Below are 20,886 nucleotides of genomic sequence, written 5' to 3'. Positions count from 1 at the left end.
TTTCATAATCTTGGTAAGCTTCAGTTGTATCAGCTGTAAAACGGGGATAATCACAACTGTTTAAGGATTAAGTGAGAACGTACATGACTGCTTTAGCACAGGTCTGGAGCTTGGGAGCAACTCAGAGAATGGGAGCATTTATAATGAAAATATTGCCAAGGCTTTGTTTCCTAATCCCACTCAGTTTGTCTTGGAAATGCCACAGCTATGTGTTCTGATCTCTAAATCCTAATCCTGAAACATTCAGGGCCAGCCAAGCTCCAGTGCCCGATTTAACTGGGCACTGGTCTGGACTTCCTCTTCGGTTGCAGTGTTTGTTTATGCTTATGTTCCCCGGAAGCACCTGGAATGCCCAGCCGGGGTCTGCGTGTTGTTCTGCAGCTAGCAAGAAGACTGACTAATTAGGTGACTTCTTGACTTTGTGCAGTCTGGACGAGGCTGTGAACTGCCAAATGCGGCTGGAAAATCAAAAGCCACAAAACCTTCACATGGATCACAAAAGTGAGTAGACTTAAACTGCATACAACACCCATCAGGTTACGAGATGACTCTTTTTCGAGTCATAGACTCCTTCGAAAATCTAACGAGAATTGTGGAGACTTTTTTTTTTTAAGTATACACACTCCTATATATAATTCTGTATTTAATTATGGGAGGGGTGGCTGTGACTGGCAACTAACAACCGCTGGCTATGAAGCTGTATACGTGGACACTGCGTTCCAGAGAGAAGGCAAAGTATTCATTTGAAAGTGGAATCAAAACCAAATTAAGAGAGGAGAAAACAAATCCCTATAAATAGTTTAAATATGAGATCATTTCTAAAAACCTAGAAACTCAATGCTGTTTTCCTTTACTTTCTTTTCACTTTTTAGAAATAACATGATTGGGGTTAGATGCCAAAAAAATATTTGCCTTTATAGCAATAACTGTTAAGTCAAGGGGACTCCCACAGGAGTACTGACTAAAGGAGTAAGAGAAATAGAAATTCCCTGGTGGCTCAGACAGTAAAGAATACTCCTGCAATGCAGGCGACCCAGCTTCAATCCCTGGGTTAGGAAGATCCCTTGGAAAAGGGAATGGCTACCCACTGCAGTATTTTTGCTTTCAGAATTCCATGGACAGAGGAGCCTGGTGGGCTTCAGTCTACAGGGCTGCAAAAGAGTCAGACATGACTGAGCAACTAACACTTTCACTAAACTGTCATGAAGCCTTTTGCTCTGGTCTAACGAATTCATGCAACTAATTAAACTCCACTCTGTTTTAAGTCTAAATGGAATACTGATTCCATTATCTTAATCATTTTAGAGTAGATAAAACAATCCTTTCCTTCTGAGTGTTGGGACAGAACAAAAAACTAGACTAAATGTATCTTAGCAAAACCAGTCATATGAAGAAAATTTTACTTGAGAGATACCCATTATCTCTTAAGGGTCCTTGTTAATCAATATGGTATTAAATCTCATAACCATTGTACTCACTTCTCAGACTCCATTTATGGGCCTGTCTCTCACACCCACATTATAAATTACTGGGGGTAAGAGACATATCTTAATGATCTTTGATTCCCACTTCCTTCCTGTATTACTTGACATAGAGTGGAAACTCAATAAATGTGTACCAAAATAAATTCTTTCAAAGGACTTAAATGTATTTTCTTTGGACCAGAAATTCTGTCAAATTGCTGCTTTTCTTTGAATTTTCTTAAAAAAAAAAAAAAAATTCTTTGCTGGGTTTTCTATTGGATTATTCCCTTTTTCTTTTTAAATCAGTCTGTAGTCCATGGTGGTTTATATATTCTGAACGCCAGTCATTTGCCTATTATCTTTGAAAATGTCCCCTCCCAATCTGTCAAGTGCTTTTTCAGTCTTGTATCTTTTATCGTAACTAATGTATTTTTAAAAATATAACCCAAGTTATCAATCTCTCTCTTTCGAGCTTGAGCTTTTTTGTATCTTAAGAGAGACACTCTCTTATATACAACCACACTTCTATGGACATAAATTCGTTCACAGACTTCAAATAAATCTGTATTACTACATTTAGCTTCAGTAGAAGGATGTTAAAACGGGGGTCTTATGCATTTCAATGATGTCCCCAAACCATGTCAACTGCTCACATGCCAAAGAATGACGCTAAACCTAGAAGCACATGCAAAGGAATTGCTTGAAGATACATTTTGTATCCCTTTGTCCAAGAGATACCTTTCAAAGGGGCTACAACAAGGCTGTACATTGTCACCCTGCTTATTTAACTTATATGCAGAGTACATCATGAGAAATGCTGGGCTGGAAGAAGCACAAGCTGGAATCAAGATTGCCGGGAGAAATTTCAATAACCTCAGATATGCAGATGACACCACCCTTATGGCAGAAAGTGAAGAGGAACTCAAAAGCCTCTTGATGAAAGTGAAAGTGGAGAGTGAAAAAATTGGCTTAAAGCTCAATACTCAGAAAACGAAGATCATGGCATCCGGTCCCATCACTTCATGGGAAATAGATGGGGAAACAGTGGAAACAGTGTCAGACTTTATTTTTCTGGGCTCCAAAATCACTGCAGATGGTGACTGCAGCCATGAAATTAAAAGACGCTTACTCCTTGGAAGAAAAGTTATGACCAATCTAGATAGCATATTCAAAAGCAGAGACATTACTTTGCCAACAAAGGTTCGTCTAGTCAAGGCTATGGTTTTTCCTGTGGTCATGTATGGATGTGAGAGTTGGACTGTGAAGAAGGCTGAGTGCCAAAGAATTGATGTTTTTGAACTGTGGTGTTGGAGAAGACTCTTGAGAGTCCCTTGGACTGCCAGGAGATCCAACCAGTCCATTCTGAAGGAGATCAGCCCTGGGTGTTCTTTGGAAGGAATGATGCTAAAGCTGAAACTCCAGTACTTTGGCCACCTCATGCGAAGAGTTGACTCATTGGAAAAGACTCTGATGCTGGGAGGGATTGGGGGCAGGAGGAAAAGGGGACGACAGAGGATGAGATGGCTGGATGGCAGCACCAACTCGATGGATGTGAACTCCGGGAGCTGGTGATGGACAGGGAGGCCTGGAGTGCTGTGATTCATGGGGTCACAAAGAGTCGGACACGACTGAGCGACTGAACTGAACTGAACTGAACAAGGGTAGAAGCTGGGCAAGGATTGCTTCAAAGAAAGTTATGGATGTGCGGGTCTCACTCCAGGCCTGCCAGCTGCTCTCCCTTTTCTGGAACCAGTGAGTGAGGGTGTAGCAGAACAACTGCAAAGGCTCAACAGTGATACTGCCATGTGGGCCCAGTAAATATCTATGAGCTGAAAAGAAACAGCCCATGGCAGGGTCCTGTGAGAGATGGAACTGCACTCCCACTGATGGTTGTCAGATGTCCAAGGGCTATAGTATCCAGAGACCAGGTATGGAACCAGCAGTAGAATTTTTTTAAAGGGAAATATATAGCCCAGAAGTCTTCTGCCTAGAGTGTGGAAGAGGCCAGACTAGTATCATCAACTGGCCAAGCTTCAACCCTGGAGGGGCCAGAGGCAGCCTAAGTGCCAGGTGAGGGGGGTTAGAGAAGCAGCCACCCTCCACCCCCGTGGTCTAGACGCAGACCCAGTTTTTACGCTGGAGAGAAGCTTCCATTTGAATGCAAATTAGGTTTTGATCTTCATGAGACTGGACATGCAGATATTAACTGGTAGTGAGAGTAATACACTGCAAATTTTATCCAAGTGCAAGGGAAGAACCAGCCCACAGAGCAAGCTCGACCAGGAAACGGGGAAAGAGTGATGATGGTCCCTGTTCCCTCTGTTCAGGACACTGACTTTGCTCCCAGAGTTCCATGGAGCCACAGCATCAATTTACCACCTTCCTGAAGGTTTAACAACGTAGATCTTGAGTCCTGTGGCGTATACTGATATAAGGCACTAGTGTTACACGTGTGCTGTGTGCTAAGCCACTCAGTCGTGTCCAACTCTGTGCGACGTTATGGACTATAGCCTGCCAGGCTCCTCTGTCCACGGGATTCTACAGGTAAGAATACTGGAGTGGATTGCCATGCCCTTCTCCAGGGGATCTTCTTGACCCAGGGATTGAACCTGCATCTCTATGTCTCTATGTCTCCTGCATTAGCAGGTAGGTTCTTTACTGTCTGAGCACCAGGGACATATAATGAACTATGATCTTATGTTAAAAATAATATAAAGAGAGATATTTGCACACTCATATTAACAGCAGCATTATTCAAAACAGCCAAAAGGTGTCCATTGACAGATGAATGGGTAAACAAAATGCAGTATATACATACTCTGGAGTGCTGCTGTTGCTGCTAAGTCGCTTCAGTCGTGTCCGACTCTGTGCGACCCCATAGACGGCAGCCCACCAGGCTCCCCCGTCCCTGGGATTCTCCAGGCAAGAACACTGGAGTGGGTTGCCATTTCCTTCTCCAACTATGGAGTACTGTTCAGCCTAAATCAATTAGTAAGGGAATTCTGACAAATGATGACAACATGGGTGAACACTGAGGACATTATGCTAAGTGAAATAAGCCAGTCAGAAAAACACTGATATGAATTATCTAGAATAGTCATGTGCAGAGACAGAAACTAGAAGGGTGGTTTCAGGCCCCGGAGACATGGAGCTGTTGTTTAATGGGTACAGAGCTTTAGTTCTGCACCATGAAGAGTCCTGCAGATGAATGGTGGTGACGGTTTTCACAACAACATGAAAGTATTTCACTGAGTGGCACACTTAAAAATGGTTAAAATGATAAATTTTATGTTAGAAGCATCTTAGAATGGTTGAAAATAAAACCTAAATAAAGGAAATTTAACCTCCATTAGTCATGTATCCAAAATGGAGTAAATAATAGCGAGGAGCGACTAAAAATTATCCAGTCTTACCATGTGTCAGGTTACCATGCCAGAATGTATCCATCGACTCACTTAATCCTTATTTCAAACCTATGAGACAAGTCCTATTAAAATCTCTACTTCATAGATAAGGAAACTGAGGCAAACATGGGTTACCTTGCCTAAAACTACATAACTTGAAAGGAGTTGAGAAAGATACTCCAACTCTAGGACTTGGCCTTTCGGAAGAGATCATAGAAATAATTCACATAATTATTGATATTTACATAGTTACTTCGGTTTACAAGGGGCTTCCCAGGTGGTGTTAGTGGTAAAGAACCTGCCTGCCGATGCAGGAGATTTAAGAGAAGTGGATTTGATCCTGGGTTGGGAAGATCCCCTGGAGGAAGGCACGGCAACCCACTCCAGTAATCTTGTCTGGAGAATCCTATGGACAGAGGAGCCTGGCTGGCTACAGTCCATAGGGTTGCAAAGAGTCGGACGTGACTTAGCACGTTAGGTTTACGAAGAACTTTCTCATTTGTTACTGCTCATTAAGACCTGCAGCATAGGTATTCTCCTTTTGTCAGAGGAGGACACTAAGTCCTAGAGAAGTTAAGGAAATTGCTTCAAGTCATATTAACTGTTAGGGTTCTGATTCTACAGCTTCTAACTCTGGGTCCACAGCTACCCATCCAGATCCAACACCCAGTCTGGTCCAACTTCTCATTTTCCAGATGAGAATGTCTACAAGAGACACGCCCAAAGATGCTAATAGCTTCTCCAAGGCCACACAGAGAGCTACTGTGTTCAGTGTACATCATCAGCATATAGCTTTAAAGATCCTTTGCCACAGTAACACATATTCTATAAATATGTGTTTATAAAGTAAGGGCTGGTACAGAGGCACAGAGCCCTATCAGCATAAAAGAGAGTGCTTTCTTCAAGAAGTTCTTTTATTTGTGGAGTTGATGCATTGGAACCTGCACTTCACAGAAGTGTCTAACCTTTCAGAGCCTGCCCTACACAATCTCCTTGTCCATTAGCTCTACAATTATGCTGTGATCAATCTAGCAAATCCATTTAGACAGCACATCTAGCCACTTTCAGAGTGGATTTGGTACTGAAGCAGCAAGTACACGAGAGCTGTATAATAAGAACTTTGGGAAATGAACCATATAAATCCTCATTTGATCCTGACTGCATGTCTATAAGGAATTCTGAAAACAGTCTCAATGACCCTGATGAACTTTGTAATGGCTAAGTATAAAAGTACAGAGCTAAGCTCGTTTGTCCAGCAGAATCTTTTCTAGTAAAATAATTCACTTCTGAGTTTGATACAAGGCTGATGATTGGTGAGAAAGAAGCAACTGCTAGACGATGATTACAGGCTTTCACATGGTGAATGGAAATTACCTTTTGGCATGTGAAAATCTGCCAGTGTAACACCTCCAGTGTCAAATTACAGTGGAATTTCATGAATCCTTGTTTGTGTGTCTTTTGTTTCCTCATGGCCTCAGTGTTAGGGGTAGGATTGGGGCTGGCAAGGACTGAGCAAACTCTATGGTGGTTTCCCCCTCTTTCCGGCTGGAATATCCAACAAGAGCCAAAGAGAGGTAGGTACCACAAAGAGCTTCACAGTAGCAAAAAATCTTACCAGCAAAAATGTTCATGTCTGATGGTTGGGCATCTCCCATCCATGAAGCCACAAAAGCACACATTCCATTCCAGGAAGAGCAGACTGATTTCATTTCAAGTAATCAGTAGTGCTATTACTGCTAATAGTAGCTGACATTTAAAGAGCACTTTCTCCTGTTAAACTACACACAAAGTATGCTCCAGGAGGGCAGAACTAGGTCTGTTTCTCTTACTGCATAGCCACAGCTGAGTCACATGTGTTGTGTGGGGCAGACTGTCAATAAATATTTGCTGAATGAACAAATAATCTCATTTGGTTGTCACAATAACCCTTGAAGGTTTGATACAATATTGTCATCACCATTTTACAGATGAGAAAGCTGAGGCTCAGAGGTCACTATACTGTACCCAAGGTCACATAACCAGCAAGTGTGGGAGCTTATATTCTAAGCTACATGCACCTGGCATCAAAATCTATGGTTCAACCACAATGGTACACCACTAATGTAGACCAGACATTAGGGCTTTTCCAGGACTGAGGTCATCTCTGAAAGGTGGACATACAAGAATACATCTCATTCAGAATGGATTTCACTCTGTTCCAGTCATCATTTGTTAGATTTCTGTCATATTCTGGCAACAACTAAGTTGAAAAGAAGTGACTTACCCACAAATCCTCCTTCACCAACCAGTTTCAGGGCAATTTTATCAGCCAACACTGAAGAGTTGCCATGAGCGATGTTGGCAAAGGGGCCAGCATGCACAAATACAGGCGTCCCCTGTGGAAGCAGAAGAACACAGCTTATAAAGCTACGACCCTGCAATCCCTCTACTGGGCATATATCTGGAGAAAAACAAGATCTGAAATGATACGTGCACCCCAGTGTTCACTGCAGCACTGTTTACAGCCAAGACAGGACGCAACCTAAATGCCCATCAACAAAGGAATGCACAGCACATATGGTACATGTATACAACGGAATATCAGTCATTAAAAAGAATGAAATAATGCCATTCGTAGCAATATGGATGGATCTTGAGATTATCAAACTAAGTGAAGTTAGACAGAGAAGAAATATACTATGAGATCCCTTATGTGAGGAATCGAAAAAGAGAGGATGCAAATGAATTTATGTATAAAACACAAAGAGACCCACAGAATGAATTTATGGTTGCTGGGAGGAAGGATGTGGGGGAAGGGACGGTGAAGGAGTTTGGGATGGACATGAACACGTTGCTATATTTAAAACGGATAACCAACAAGGACCTACTGTATAGCACATGGAACTCTGCTCAACATTATGCAGCAGTCTTGCCGGACGGGAGTTTAGGGGAGAATGGATAGGTGTATATGTATGGCTGAGTCCCTTTGCTGTTTACCTGAAACTATTTCAACATTGTTAATCAGCTACATCCCAATACAAAATAAAAAGTTAAAAAAAAAGCTATGAGACCCAGTTATTTCCTATTATAAATTTTGATAAGCCACTGTGTTAGCTGCCTCAGTGACCATGAAATAAACCTTATGTCATAGTATTCTGCATTATACTCTTAAAAAGAATGGAATTAAACTCTGATGGGCTAAGAAGCTTGTTTAAATGTTTTTTTCCCCATTAAGAAATCAACTAATCCAAGAAAAATATAATCATAAAATCAGCACAATAATTGAGTTGTGGGAATCATGGCAGGGCAAGTACATATTATTACTGGCCATTTTTATATTTACAGTAATAATCTTTTGATTTTTGAAAATTTTATCTTTCTCATTGTTTATCTTACCTATTAAAAATCTGGTAACTATTAAGACAATGAAAGAAAAATTTCACTCATAGTAAAATTTCAGAGTTACTAAAAAGACAAAAGAAAAAAGGGAATTCTCAAAAACTTTAGATTTTAATGATTTAAACAAAATTTGTCATGAAATGACATTACTTTTCTTTTACTTTCATTTCCATACTTTTGTCAAACAGAAGAGACCGTAGTCCTATCTAAAAAAAGTATGCACATTCAGTAAAATGTTCAGGTTTTATTTGGAGTCAGGCAGGGCCACTGAGGTCTGTGTGTATGAAGCCTTGGCTCCACCTGTGAAAATACAGGCTGCCCTTCCATTGACATGGGGGGAGGCAGGGAGCGATGCGGGGGGTGGGGCCATGGAAAGTTCCCATGAACCAGGATGGGCTGTGAGTGATGTTTCAAAGCTGAGAAAAATGAACAAAAGCAGGAAGAAAGGCAGTGAAAGAAAACTCATTGCAAAGAGTGAAAATAACTGTGAAATAATGCTGGGATCCGTGTTTATGGAAATGAAGACATGTATGTTTACTGTCCAGATCGTTATCTGTCTGTCCATCTACAGTTCTCACTTCTATGCAGAGAAACCTTTTAAGTGCTCTGAAGAAAACACTGTTTAAGCTCTTAATGTCTCCATCACCTCCTAGCCTTGGGAGTTATAGGGTGTAGCGCCTGTAGTAAGTGAGTGGAGCTAGTGAGGAAAATTTAAAGAGACAAGGCCACAGGCTCCACCCCTGGGTAGGCAGTAGGCTTCACTCCTCTGTGCCCTGCAACTCTCATCCTGGCCATCTCTTTAAGAAGCACTGGACACCAGTCTCCAGGTCGACAGGTGACAGGGTGTGGCTGGATTAGCATCAACACACTGCTATCCCTGGGATAATGACTCTAGGGACTAGATCAGCAGCATTTAATTTTAATTAGATTAAAATTAAAGGCCACACAGCAGATTCATCACTAAAGCAGCATGAAGTATTAGAGCCCTGGTTTTTGAGCTCCCAGGATGTGGTTTAAATAGATATAAAAATTCTTAGAACATCATTGTTGGACATTCAAGCACAGTCTCACACACTCAACTTATATGACACAGTATACTTTGTCTAACTGTGTTGTCAAAGTTTGTTAACACTTTGTCTAAGAAATTCTATCACTAACCCAAAGACATAAAAATATCTATCCTGAGTTCAATATTTTATTTTATATACAGATCACTTAGCAAAGTAATAACAGGAACTATCTTGGTTTCTACGATGACAAAGCTATGAATATTCTCCACAATGGACTTTTCAACCATTTCATAAGATTGACGCTTCAACTGTTCCTTGCTGACCAGAGATCTAAAAGAGCATTCATTATCCACAAGAACTTTCTGCAGTGCTCAAAATATTCTCTATCTGCTCTGTCCAATATGATAACCACCATCCACATGTGGCTATAGAGCACTTAAAATGTAGCTGATAAAAATAAATAGAAATGTTAACTAGTATGACTGAACAACCGAATTTTAAACTTAGACTAATTCAGACTGAAATAACCACGAGGGGCCCATAGGTACCATACTGGACAGAACTGCCGCAAGCGGGTATTTCCCGTCTACACTGCATGTGGTTAACCCACGGCTACACAAGTTGCTGAGATGTAAGACAGACATTTATTGAGTTTCTAAGTTTCTACTCTGGTCAATTAGTACTTCATTAGCTAAGACAGGAATCATATCAAGAAACTTTTTCTTTCCGGATGACCAACCAGTTATTCTGATGCTCCTCATAAGCTCAGAAGGGCTGGAAATGCTCACATGTAGAGATGCAAAAGCAGTCTATTTAATGCAACTCTGTCAACACTTTCTATGAAAACAAAACCACTTACTTCTAGGGTCTGCATCAGATTTGGTTTTATCGCGTCTTTCATCAGAACAGTCAAAGCACCTGTCACCCCCTAAAGAAAAGGGAGGAAAAAAAACACTTATTTAGATTATCGACAAAAGATCATTCACATGAGGGTGAATTCTCAGCCGCTTCTCACCAGCCTTCCTTGTGCATGGGTAACCCCACTGGCAGCCGTCAAGTCTGAGCTATAGGTAAGACAGTGCTCTCACCTTGCCTGAATGGATGCCAACCCTTCTTGTGATGGGGAAGCAGTAGTCATTGCATTTTTTCTCAAGACCTTCCTTGATTGAAATAAAGGGGCTTCCTATACCTTTCAATTCACCTAAGTTTTTTTCTGGCAATTATGCACATTACTTTTCATCACCAGAGATTACACTATTGCCCTGAGAAATAAGATGAAGAATGAAAACAAGGCTGGTTACAGAAAGGGACTGTGGAGAGAAGGGGGTGTGTCTAAAGGCACCCGCGCTGGTTTCTATTCTCGCTTGCATCTCAGCCCACAGATGCAGAAGGTACTCAGGACACTGGAAAGGCATCTTGTTTTCTGTCTCTCACTCTACATCTGCCTAGAATGAAGCTGAAGCCACTTGTGGCTGTGGTTGCTTCCTTTCAATCCTATGAAGCTTGAATTCGGCTCTCTTGCAGCTCCCTATTGCATTCCTGGAAAAGAACAGGACAAGAAAGAGACAAAGCAGGGATGAAGTCTGAGAACTACTGGGGAAAGTGTGCTAAAGCAGGCCACAAAGGGAATTTAAAAAAAAATACTGTTCTATTTGTTTATTTGGCTGGGCTGGGTCTTACTTGCAGCATGTAGGATCTAGTTCCTTGACCAGGGACCAAACCCAGACCCCCTGCGTTGAGAGTGTGATGTCTTGGCCACTGGACCACCAGGGAAGTCCTGGGAAAGCATTAAAAAAAAAAAAATTTCTTTCCACCTTTTCTAAAGACCCTGGGGAATGATCTTTCAACAAACTAGTCAAATACTTAGAAGGTCATATTATGAGCAAATGCATGTGCATATAGCCTTGAAAAAATGAAGGTGGCCTGCAACAAATCCTGACAGATCAGGCAGTAGAATCTAAGGATTTGTTTATTACTTTCTCTCTACCTCTATCATCAACAATATTAAATGTTTCTCTTATATAACCAATTTCTATTTTTGTCCTTTTATAATATGGAATCATTGAAATGTCTTTAAAAATCAAATTTACTTTCTACTTTATTGGACAAAATAAATGTTGCAAGAACTGTAACCTACCTATTACAGGTATATGAAGAAATTAGGTACATTTTGCAAGCAAGAAACACCAAAGAGTCAACTCTGAGTTTTTTTGTTCCAGATCCGAGAGTTTCATCACAAAGCAAAAAAAAGTTCAGGGAAATATTTGTGGATTAAGCCCTTTCAAAGTACTCCTGACATATTACTGATACCTAATATTAAGAGGATACACAGGAAATATTTATACAGAAACTATAATATACTATTCTAGAGAGAAATGTTGAGATTTGATAATTTTTAAAAAGCAATATCTTTACAGCAAACTGCATTTGGATTTTCTCTTTTAGCTTTATACTAAGCATTCCATGAGCAGCCGATATAAATATATCTATTTAATGTACTTTACAAGACTTATGAGTCAGTCAGATTCACCTCTTCAAAAAGAAGCCAAAAGGTAATCAAGACATTTTGGCAAAGGTTTAAAATTACACCCCAAGCCCTTGGAATTAGTAAGATAGCTTCTCATCAGTGTTTATTTAAGATTCCATTATGGTGCATGACTAAATACATGGGAAAGTAAGCTTAAATTTAGAGCAATGGCTGTCTATGTTGTACCAAGTGTTGTGTGCTTATAAACATGTACAAGCAGATGAAATAGCTACATTGCTGATGGGGGCTGCAGGCGGGGAGTGAACAGCAAAGATGGCTATTAAAGGGAAGAGGAGAAAAAGATTAGTGTGCAAATGACAATCAGCACTAAGCAAGCTGGTGGTGTGCCAGGCTACTATGAATGTTTTTAAGAAAGCATCATTCCACGCAGAAGAAAGCTACATGAGTAAGAATGGGTCGGGGGAGATCTGTTTTTAAATAAGCTGAAACCCAAGTCGAAGGTACAAAATTAAACACGCCAGCGTGCCCACGGAGCAGGCTGGAGTCAAAAATGTGCCTCTTTAACTTAATCTTCCCTTTCATGAAGGTGGAGTTGCTTCTTATTCCTTGGAATGGTGATTTGCCCTCAATTTAAAGCAGGCAAAGATTACCTTTAAAAAAAAAAAGCCACAGGCTTCCACTCCAGGCAGAGCAGAAATCAGGATTGGAAAGAATCGTGAAAAGCACATGAAATAGACCTCAGGTACTCTGATTGCAGCCAGGAATAATAAGCACGTTACAAATGCCTGTGAGTGCCACATTAAGTTGTAGGATAATCGGGACCTTTAGTAGGAAAAGGTGTGAACAGAAATTCCCATTATACCCAGTGACATGAAGAAGACTCTCATTCTCCTGATTACATGTGGCTCCTGGTGGCTCAGACAGTCATGAATTTGCCTGCAATTCGGGAGACCTGGGTTCGGTCCCTGGGTGGGGAAGGTCAGGGACCTTGAGCTCTCTGGAGCTTCTGAGATGGACATACCAAGTCGTCTGCTGTCACAGGCTGTCCATTTCTGTCACTGGCCACCACCATTCTTCCCAGCCGCTCCTTCATGTCCGATAGGCTGTCGGTCAGAGCCAGCACTGCCATGATTTCACTGGCCACTGCGATGTCAAACTGCGCCTGAAACAACAAAAGTCGAGGTCCTGGTCAGCGGACCGTTTCCATGGAGCGCTATATTGCAGCACTCAGGTCTTGTGGGCCTGGGGTTCAGTCCTCAATAGACCATTCTCAGATGCACAAATTTCCAGCAATTGCACAGTCCTGGGCTTAGTGCTCTTTCTTTATTTGCTCTGCTGAGCAGAACAGGGCATGGCCAGGCCCCTCCATAACACCAGCTCGCGGCACTATGAGATGTGCTTTTGAGGCACGTCTCAGACTTGTAATTGTTAATGTGATGGTCTGATGGATGCAGATCTCCACTGCAGAACCGCAGTGCCACAAAGACAGGGACCATTTGAGGAAGGTTTGTTCCTGAGTCCCCAGCTTGGGGGACTGAGTGTGAAATGAAGCAGGATTCAATACGTGTTGGCAAAATAAAGAAAGAGTTCGGCAGCTACCCTCTCTGTCACTTCTGTGTGTCGAGGGGGCTGCATGTGTTTGCCCCATTAAGAGATGAGCAGCAAACTGTGAAAGAAGATGGTCTGAAGCCAGTTTTGTAGACTTAGAGCTTGGCACAGCAGTGAGGAGGCCCCCAACTTGTGTTCTCCACACCCACTCCCCAGTCATGAGGTGACGTGGAATCCATTCTGAGCTGTCCACCTCAGATGGTGAACCGTTCAGCCACAAACGTGGAGAGTGGCTACTTTCTGAGAAATGCCCACAGTTCCTATTCCCTCTCCTGGCTCTGATTCCACCCTGGACACAATCCAACAAGAACACAAGGAACGATCGCCCTCTTCCTCCTCCTAATTCAGCCACTGGACAAAACCACTTCATCACCCTCCGTCCCCAGGGTGTGAGAGCCAGACAAGTTCAGTCTTACATAGAAAATAGCTGCCCCCTGGCAGGATCACCTCAGGAGATATTTTATTGGTCCATTTTGGGCACCAACAGAAGAGGAAATGAAGGAAAGAAGGAGCTTTCTGGCTACTTCCTGGTTGAGATTTCAGTAGTCGTTGATTTAGTGAAAACATATTACCTGAGAGTCAAATGCATCTATACTCAATTATTACATTCTCAATATAAGCCATTCCAAACATAAGTCGTTTTTCATTGTATGAAATTTAGGATTTTCTATACCTCCATTCTACTAAAAACAGTGCATATGAAAAAAGACTAAAAATAATGAGACTTTCTGTACAAAAACCAAGGTTCAAAATATCCTTAAAATATGAACTGTGTAAGTAATAAAAGGAATATATAACACTCCTATAGGTTCTTCATTTGTAATTGTTACAATTTCAGAATTTTGTATCTCAAGCACTATCAAAAACGAAGCAAGGATCAATATAAGAATAGTTACTCATTTTATGCCTGAATAGTGTAGCTATTAGTGGGCTACTTGTTTCTGTTTTGCAAATAAAATATTTCCAAATCACATTAAGGTATAAATAAGATATCCTTATTGCATATCACACGTTTACACAAAAGACAAAAAGCCATGTTGGCAAGGATGTGAATTGACGTAGCTTTCCTGGAATGTGATGGGGAAATGCACACCAACATTTACATCTGTATCCTCTGATTCTGCAATTATGGATCTGGGAGTTTGTCGTAAGGGTATCATCAGGCAGGATTACACAAAAATGTGTGTATGTTGCTGTTGTTCAGTCACTAAGTCACGTCTGACTCTTTGTGACCCCATGGACTGCAGCCCAGCAGGCTTCCCATCCCTCACCATCTCCCGGAGTTTGCTCAGATTCATGTCCATTGACTCAGTGATGATATCTAAACATCTCATCCTCTGTTGCCCCCTTCTCCTCTAGCCAAAATCAAGGTCTTTTCCAATGAGTCAACTCTTCACATCAGGTGGCCAAAGTATTGGAGCATCAGCTTCAGAATCATTCCTTCCAGGGAATATACACTTAGTACTTACTAACAGTAGATCTGATCTTAATGTAAGAAGTGCATTAAGTACAATACACAAAGTAACCTACAAAACAAGAGGCTGTCAAACAACATCCTCAAGATCCTGGCCTTAATGATATGTTGTACAAGAGATGACTCAACAGTAGTAGATACAATGGTCATCTTAATTAAATTCACCCATTCTTGTCCATTTTAGTTAACTGATTCCTAAGATGTCAATGTTCACTCTTGCCACCTTCTGCTTGACCACTTTCAATTTACCTTGATTCATGGACCTAACATTCCAGGTTCCTATACAGTACTGTTCTTTACAACACCAGGCTTTACTTTCACCACCAGACACACTCACGACTGAGTGTTGTTTCCACTTTGGCCCAGCCACTTCATTGTTTCAGGAGCTATTTGTAATTGCCCTCTGCTCTTCTCTAGTAGCATACTGACACCTTTTGACCTGGGCTCATCTTCCAGTGTCATATCTCTTTGCTTTTTTCGTACTGTTTATGAGGTTCTCATGGCAAGAATATTGGAGTGGTTTGCCATTCCCCTCTCCAAGGGACCACGTTTTATCAGAACTCTTCACTATGACCTATCCATCTTGGGTGGCCCTGCATGGTATGGCTCATAGTTTCATTGTTACACAGGCCCTTCACCACAATCCATGAAGGGGTTATGTATTTTATGTTGGGATAAAATAAATAAGCTGTAACATACGTGTACATGTATGTTACAGCTTGTTTATTTTAGCCCAACACCCTAAGTTACATTAAGAGTGAACTGGTTGAATCCAGTTATGGTACATCTACAAAATGTGATGTTATATAGCTATTAAAAAATGATGATCTAGATCTACTTTTATTGACATAGAAATATGTTTTAAGTTAAAATAGCTTTAAAGGTTAAAAAAAATCAGTTAAAGTTCTTAAATATAGTCTTTTATAATTTAAAAATATGTATGCTTAAAGCAATATAGAATACAACCTTGGACAAGTTACCTAACGCAATATGCCAACTTTTCTCATTTGCAAACTAGATTTACAAACTAAATGTGCTCATCATGCATGTAACGGGCCTACCAACACAAGGCACCAAGTGAGCATCAGACCACAGCCATTGTTTATCTTGCACCTCTCTAGTGCCAAGATAAAGCACAAAAATAAGCACAGAAAGTGTGCAAGTTAATGCAAAAGCCATGAATCTAAAGCTATCTTAAGGTATAAAGTTTACTACAAAAAATAATAATTTAGAGGCCTGCTGTGCCTGGATGAAAAATCGTGGAATGAATTTATATTCCCTAAGCACCGTTGCTTCACACCAGAGTCCTATTAAAATGAGGATGAGCATTGTAATTTATCTTCCACATTTTCTGGGTTTGGATAATAGGACATTATTCTTAACAACTTCTCAGGCTATTAAGCCAAATAACTGGGTGTTTATTCTTTGGTTTATGAAACATGAATAATACGTCTGAGACTTTCATTTTTCAGTTGTTATGCAACTAACTGGGTAGACTGACAATAAAACATGTTAGAAAGTATATTCAAGGCATACCCTGAATGGCTCCTAGCAGAAATACAACTAAAATCACACAGGAAAAGGGTGGTAAGATAATATTCAAGAGCTTCCGCCTCCTGATCCTTTCCCAGTCTTGCTCAGGGACTGGAAACATGTGGGGGGACGCACTGGCCCCTGCAGGTGGAGGAATGAGAAGAGAAAAGCAGAGAACCAGCTCCCGGGGCAGGGAAAATGCAAGAGCAGAGCCATCCCTAGAGAAGGCACTACCTTACCTGCCGGGAACAGCCCTTCTCTGTGTTCGCCTGCCCAATGGTTATTTTTCGTAGAAATCGGTCATTGGTATCCACAACTGAAAGAGAAGAGAACAGAGGATCAGCAAGTAGGAACTGGCTGTCCAGTGTGTATCTGAAGTGGTTCTGGATGCTGGGGAGGCAGTGGAGAGCAAGAAACATGGTTTGACTTCTTGAGCAGATGATCCCGTGTGAGGACACAGACAGGGCTCAAAGAAATTAGCGATCACCCAGCCTAGGACATAAAGGAGGGGACAGGAGAGCCTGTGTTGGGGCAGGGGTCAGGGGTGGCGTGCCATTTTTACCAGGCAGTAAGGAAAAGCATTTCTGAAGCAGTGTCCTTTTTTTTTTTTCACAATGAAGCATGAGGCCCAAGAAGAAGACAATTAAGTCCCTCTAAAGGTAAACACTACATGACTGTATGACCCACCACTTCCAACAGAACTGGAAGCAGGTATTGCACACCCATGATCATAGCAGCATTTATTCACAACAGCCAAGGAGTGTCCACTGACAGATGAATGAATAAACCAATTTTATCCATTAAACCATTTCATCCAGTTTTATCCACTCATATCATGCGGTGCAGATGGACAATGGAATGCTACACAGCCATAAAATGAGTGAATATTTGCTACAACATGGATGAACATAGAAAATATCATGAAAAATGAAATAAACTGGATACAGTATGATTCCACTTGTACAGGGCTCTTTTATTTATAGAGACAGAACAGAATGGTGATGAACAGGGGCTGAGGGGAGGTGGGGAGTTATTATTTAGGAAATGAGTTTTTATTGAGGATGATAAAAAGATTTTGGGTATAGTTAGTGTTGATGGTATAACTATATATTGTACACTTAATGCCATGAATACCACACTTATGAGTAATTAAAATGATAATTTTATATTTTACCACCAGGAAAAATAAACCCTCTAAAATAAATAAAGTAGAATTTAGGGGGAGAAGTCAATGATGGTAAGAGTGGGTATCAATTCTCTTTACACTTTTCACTGGCTTGTCTGAATGGCACTGATTCACACTTTGTTTTGTGAAAACCAAATGTACAATGCCAGGAATCAAAGAAAGAAGGACACAGACTTCACTAATAATTCATATGGCATCAAAGAGCAGGCGGTCCAACTGACAACTTATATCCAACTTACTAAATGTTTAATACAGCACTGACAAAAACGGTGATGGGAATCGCATATCTGGGGACTAATATCATCTGTGGGATAAACAATGTGAACGTTTCCTTTCGTACACAAAGCACAAGCGGACCTGCTCACCTTGTCTGCCTCCATTGTTCCCTGACTTGTTAAGTGTCAGCTCTTTCTCCATGTACAATCCTCCTCTCTCTCACACATTCATACATACACACTCATTACCACAGGCCCATACGGATATCGAAGCAACACTCACCAAGCACAGGGCAATCTCTCTATGACTTTAAGGCACAGAGCCCTATACCCAGAAAGGAATGCCTCTCCATATCGCCACTGCTGCTGCTGCTGCTGCTAAGGCGCTTCAGTCGTGTCCAACTCTGTGAGACCCCATAGACGGCAGCCCACCAGGCTCTGCTGTCCCTGGGATTCTCCAGGCAAGAACACTGGAGTGGGTTGCCATTGCCTTCTCCAATGCGTGAAAGTGAAGTCGCTCAGTCGTGTCCAACTCTGTGCAACCCCATGGACTGCAGCCCACCAGGCTCCTCCGTCCATGGGATTTTCCAGGCAAGAGTACTGGAGTGGGATGCCATTGGCTTCTCTGCCATATTGCCACTAGCTAGTACTTATTCTCAAGACCAATGGTGCAGAATCATATAAAGTAAAAGGATTTCCTACTCTCATGCAAAGCATACACAACGTGATCTTTTTTATTGGAAATTCAGCTGGATTTATTTAGCAAAGAGAACACAAGCCAAGAAAAGAAAAAGAACCAAGTTAACAAGATCAGCTATAATCAGTGGGAACCAGAACCACCACCCACTGCCCCGCCCCCGCCGGCCGTGTTTGGCACGGCCCTAGCAGAGCAGGACATCTCACGGTCCATCAAGCTATGGATGTCCGTGGAAAGACACAAGCGAAATGACAGTGATACATAAGACAAGAACTGTGAAGATTAAATTCTGATACACAAGAAAGATGCATACTAGAAAGTAACGCTTTGTTGTTCAGTCGCTAAGTCAAGTCGTGTCTGACTCTTTCTGTGACCCCATGGACTGTAGCCCACCAGGCTCCTCTGTCCATGGGATTTCCTAGACAAGAATACTGGAGTGGGTTGCTATTTCCCTCTTCAAGGGATCTTCCCAAACCAGGGACTGAACCCGTATCTCATGCTTGGCAGGTGCGTTCTTTACCACTGAGCCATCTGGAAAGCAGAAGGTAACACTAGTAATACAGAATTCCTTGACTCTGAGTCTTTAGCTCTAAGATAGAGCTAAAGATAGAGTGAGAAACATATTTATTCACTTCAGAGATTTTTACTTAGGGTCAATTTTGTGACAGATGCTGTGCCAGCTGTACAGGGATACAAAGACAAACGAGACATCATTCTCTGATGGAAGGCACTCGCTGGCCAAAGCGAGAGATGGAGAGTGCAGGTAGGTGTGGAGAAGGTGAAGAGCTCCTGCAGAGAGAAGAGATCTGTCTTTTCACTCTTTGCCCTAGACGGTCCCTTTAGGACTACACTGCTGTGTCCTGAGGCTCATTAACAACCAGCTACGGTTCAGGCACTGGGTGGTACAAGGTAGGACATAAGGGGCAGGCCGTTATTTTGGATTCAGCAAAAGAACGGTACTGATACCCTGCAAAGTTGCAGGGCAGTGCTGGGAACCAGTAACTGGATATCAGTTTCCTGGAGATCGAGGCTTTGGGTCCTTTGTCTAACAGCCCTTGAGCCCCTGCAGGACCCAATGCTCAGAAAGGCAGGGATTCACATCCCAGGGAACAATAAAATGACCCAATGTCCACTGTCTCTTCTGCTTATATCATGTGTTTCTATAAAAGTCTATCAGCTCCCAGTTCCTCCCTGTCAGCAGGCATTATGAGGCCTTCAAGCTTCTGATAGGAAGCATAGGATAAAACCACCAAGAGTCACATTTCTTACACAGGATGAAAGGAAAGAAGTGACCACTAAATGTCCAACATCCATATGGTGTGAGAGGAGGTTTTTAGCCTCACGAGGTCCCTGAATGTCTCCTTTCTAGTTATCAAATTAGAAAAGCATCTAATCTCATCATAAAGGTTATACTCTTTTAAGCTCTAAGTCCAATTATTAAATGGCCTCAATCTACGTGATGGGAGAGTCCTTTTTCTCATATTAATTCATGGGAGGAAGAGCCAAACTAGCTGTCAAATGTCATTCCGAACTCCTTGTGGCAATGGAACATGATATAAATGATATCTTATTATGATATAAATGAAACTAGTAGGGTACAAATTCTATAGCTTTAATTACACACAACTCCAGGTGGCAATGATGTTTTTGTCACTTCAGTGGCCCTAAACAATAATGCCATTCTAACATTTATCGGGACTACTTTTTTAACGTCATCTCCATGAGAAATGATTCACAACCACAGTAACGTCAGTGTTTTCATGCTTCTCAGAGAGAAAGAAGAAGAACACAGCCCTGTTTCTGATGGCTACCTCTGCTGGAGCCACAGTGCAGATGTGGAAGACTGTCCCTCGTGTAAGATTTCTTTTTAGCATATCCCCATGCTAGGTTTCAAATACACTGATTTCACCTGCATAATTTTTCATTTGTAAGTACACCTCCAAATATCTTTTAAGGAATAAAACGAATTCACAAATACCTGGAAAAAGTTGACTATGACTTTTGAATACAATGGTGTTGGAATAATTAATCCTTCCAGTAGATTCCCAACAAAATGCTAAACATATTCATACCAAGAATTAAAAATGATGATGGTGGGACTTCCCTGGCAGTCCAGTGGTTAAGGCTGTGCAGTTCCACTGCAGGGAGTGTGGGTTCAAACCCTGGTTGGGGAACTAAGATCCCATATGTCCCACGGAGCAGCCAAAAAGATACATAAATAAAATAAAAATGATGTTGGTCTGTTCAGTTATAGGCATATGTTTAAGGAGGTTGTAGTTCATTCACAGAAGACTTCTGGGACCATTTAAAATGACCATAACAGTCACTAACAAAATGGAACATGATATAAATGATATCTTATTATGATATAAATGGAACTAGTAGGGTACAAATTCTATAGCTTTAATTATAAACAAAATGTAGGTGCAC

The 20,886-nt window shown here is 41.4% G+C and overlaps 1 protein-coding gene and 1 long non-coding RNA gene across 2 annotated transcripts in view; one reads left to right on the top strand and one right to left on the bottom strand.

Annotated features, from left to right (window-relative positions):
* The window catches only part of MTHFD1L (methylenetetrahydrofolate dehydrogenase (NADP+ dependent) 1 like), a 181,649-nt gene that overhangs the window by 99,508 nt on the left and 61,255 nt on the right, over positions 1-20,886 (bottom strand). Inside the window, exons 17-20 of the mRNA XM_086318320.1 lie at positions 16,598-16,674; positions 12,765-12,905; positions 10,115-10,183; positions 7,131-7,242 (exon numbers count right to left, since the gene is read on the bottom strand). Coding sequence (XP_086174446.1) covers positions 7,131-7,242; positions 10,115-10,183; positions 12,765-12,905; positions 16,598-16,674 — 399 coding nt within the window. The remainder of the gene's footprint in view (positions 1-7,130; positions 7,243-10,114; positions 10,184-12,764; positions 12,906-16,597; positions 16,675-20,886) is intronic.
* On the top strand, positions 279-20,443 carry LOC147366338 (uncharacterized). Its single transcript, XR_015133318.1, has 3 exons — positions 279-501; positions 19,125-19,219; positions 20,228-20,443. It is a non-coding gene; the product is annotated as an uncharacterized LOC147366338 (long non-coding RNA).

The sequence above is a fragment of the Bos grunniens genome, chromosome 9 (genome assembly GCF_055505025.1).
Source record: "Bos grunniens cultivar Pamir isolate PY7600 chromosome 9, Bosgru_T2T1.0, whole genome shotgun sequence".
NCBI lineage: Eukaryota > Metazoa > Chordata > Mammalia > Artiodactyla > Bovidae > Bos > Bos grunniens.
Note: the sequence above shows the minus strand (reverse complement) of the source record. Positions and strands in the feature narration are given on the sequence as shown.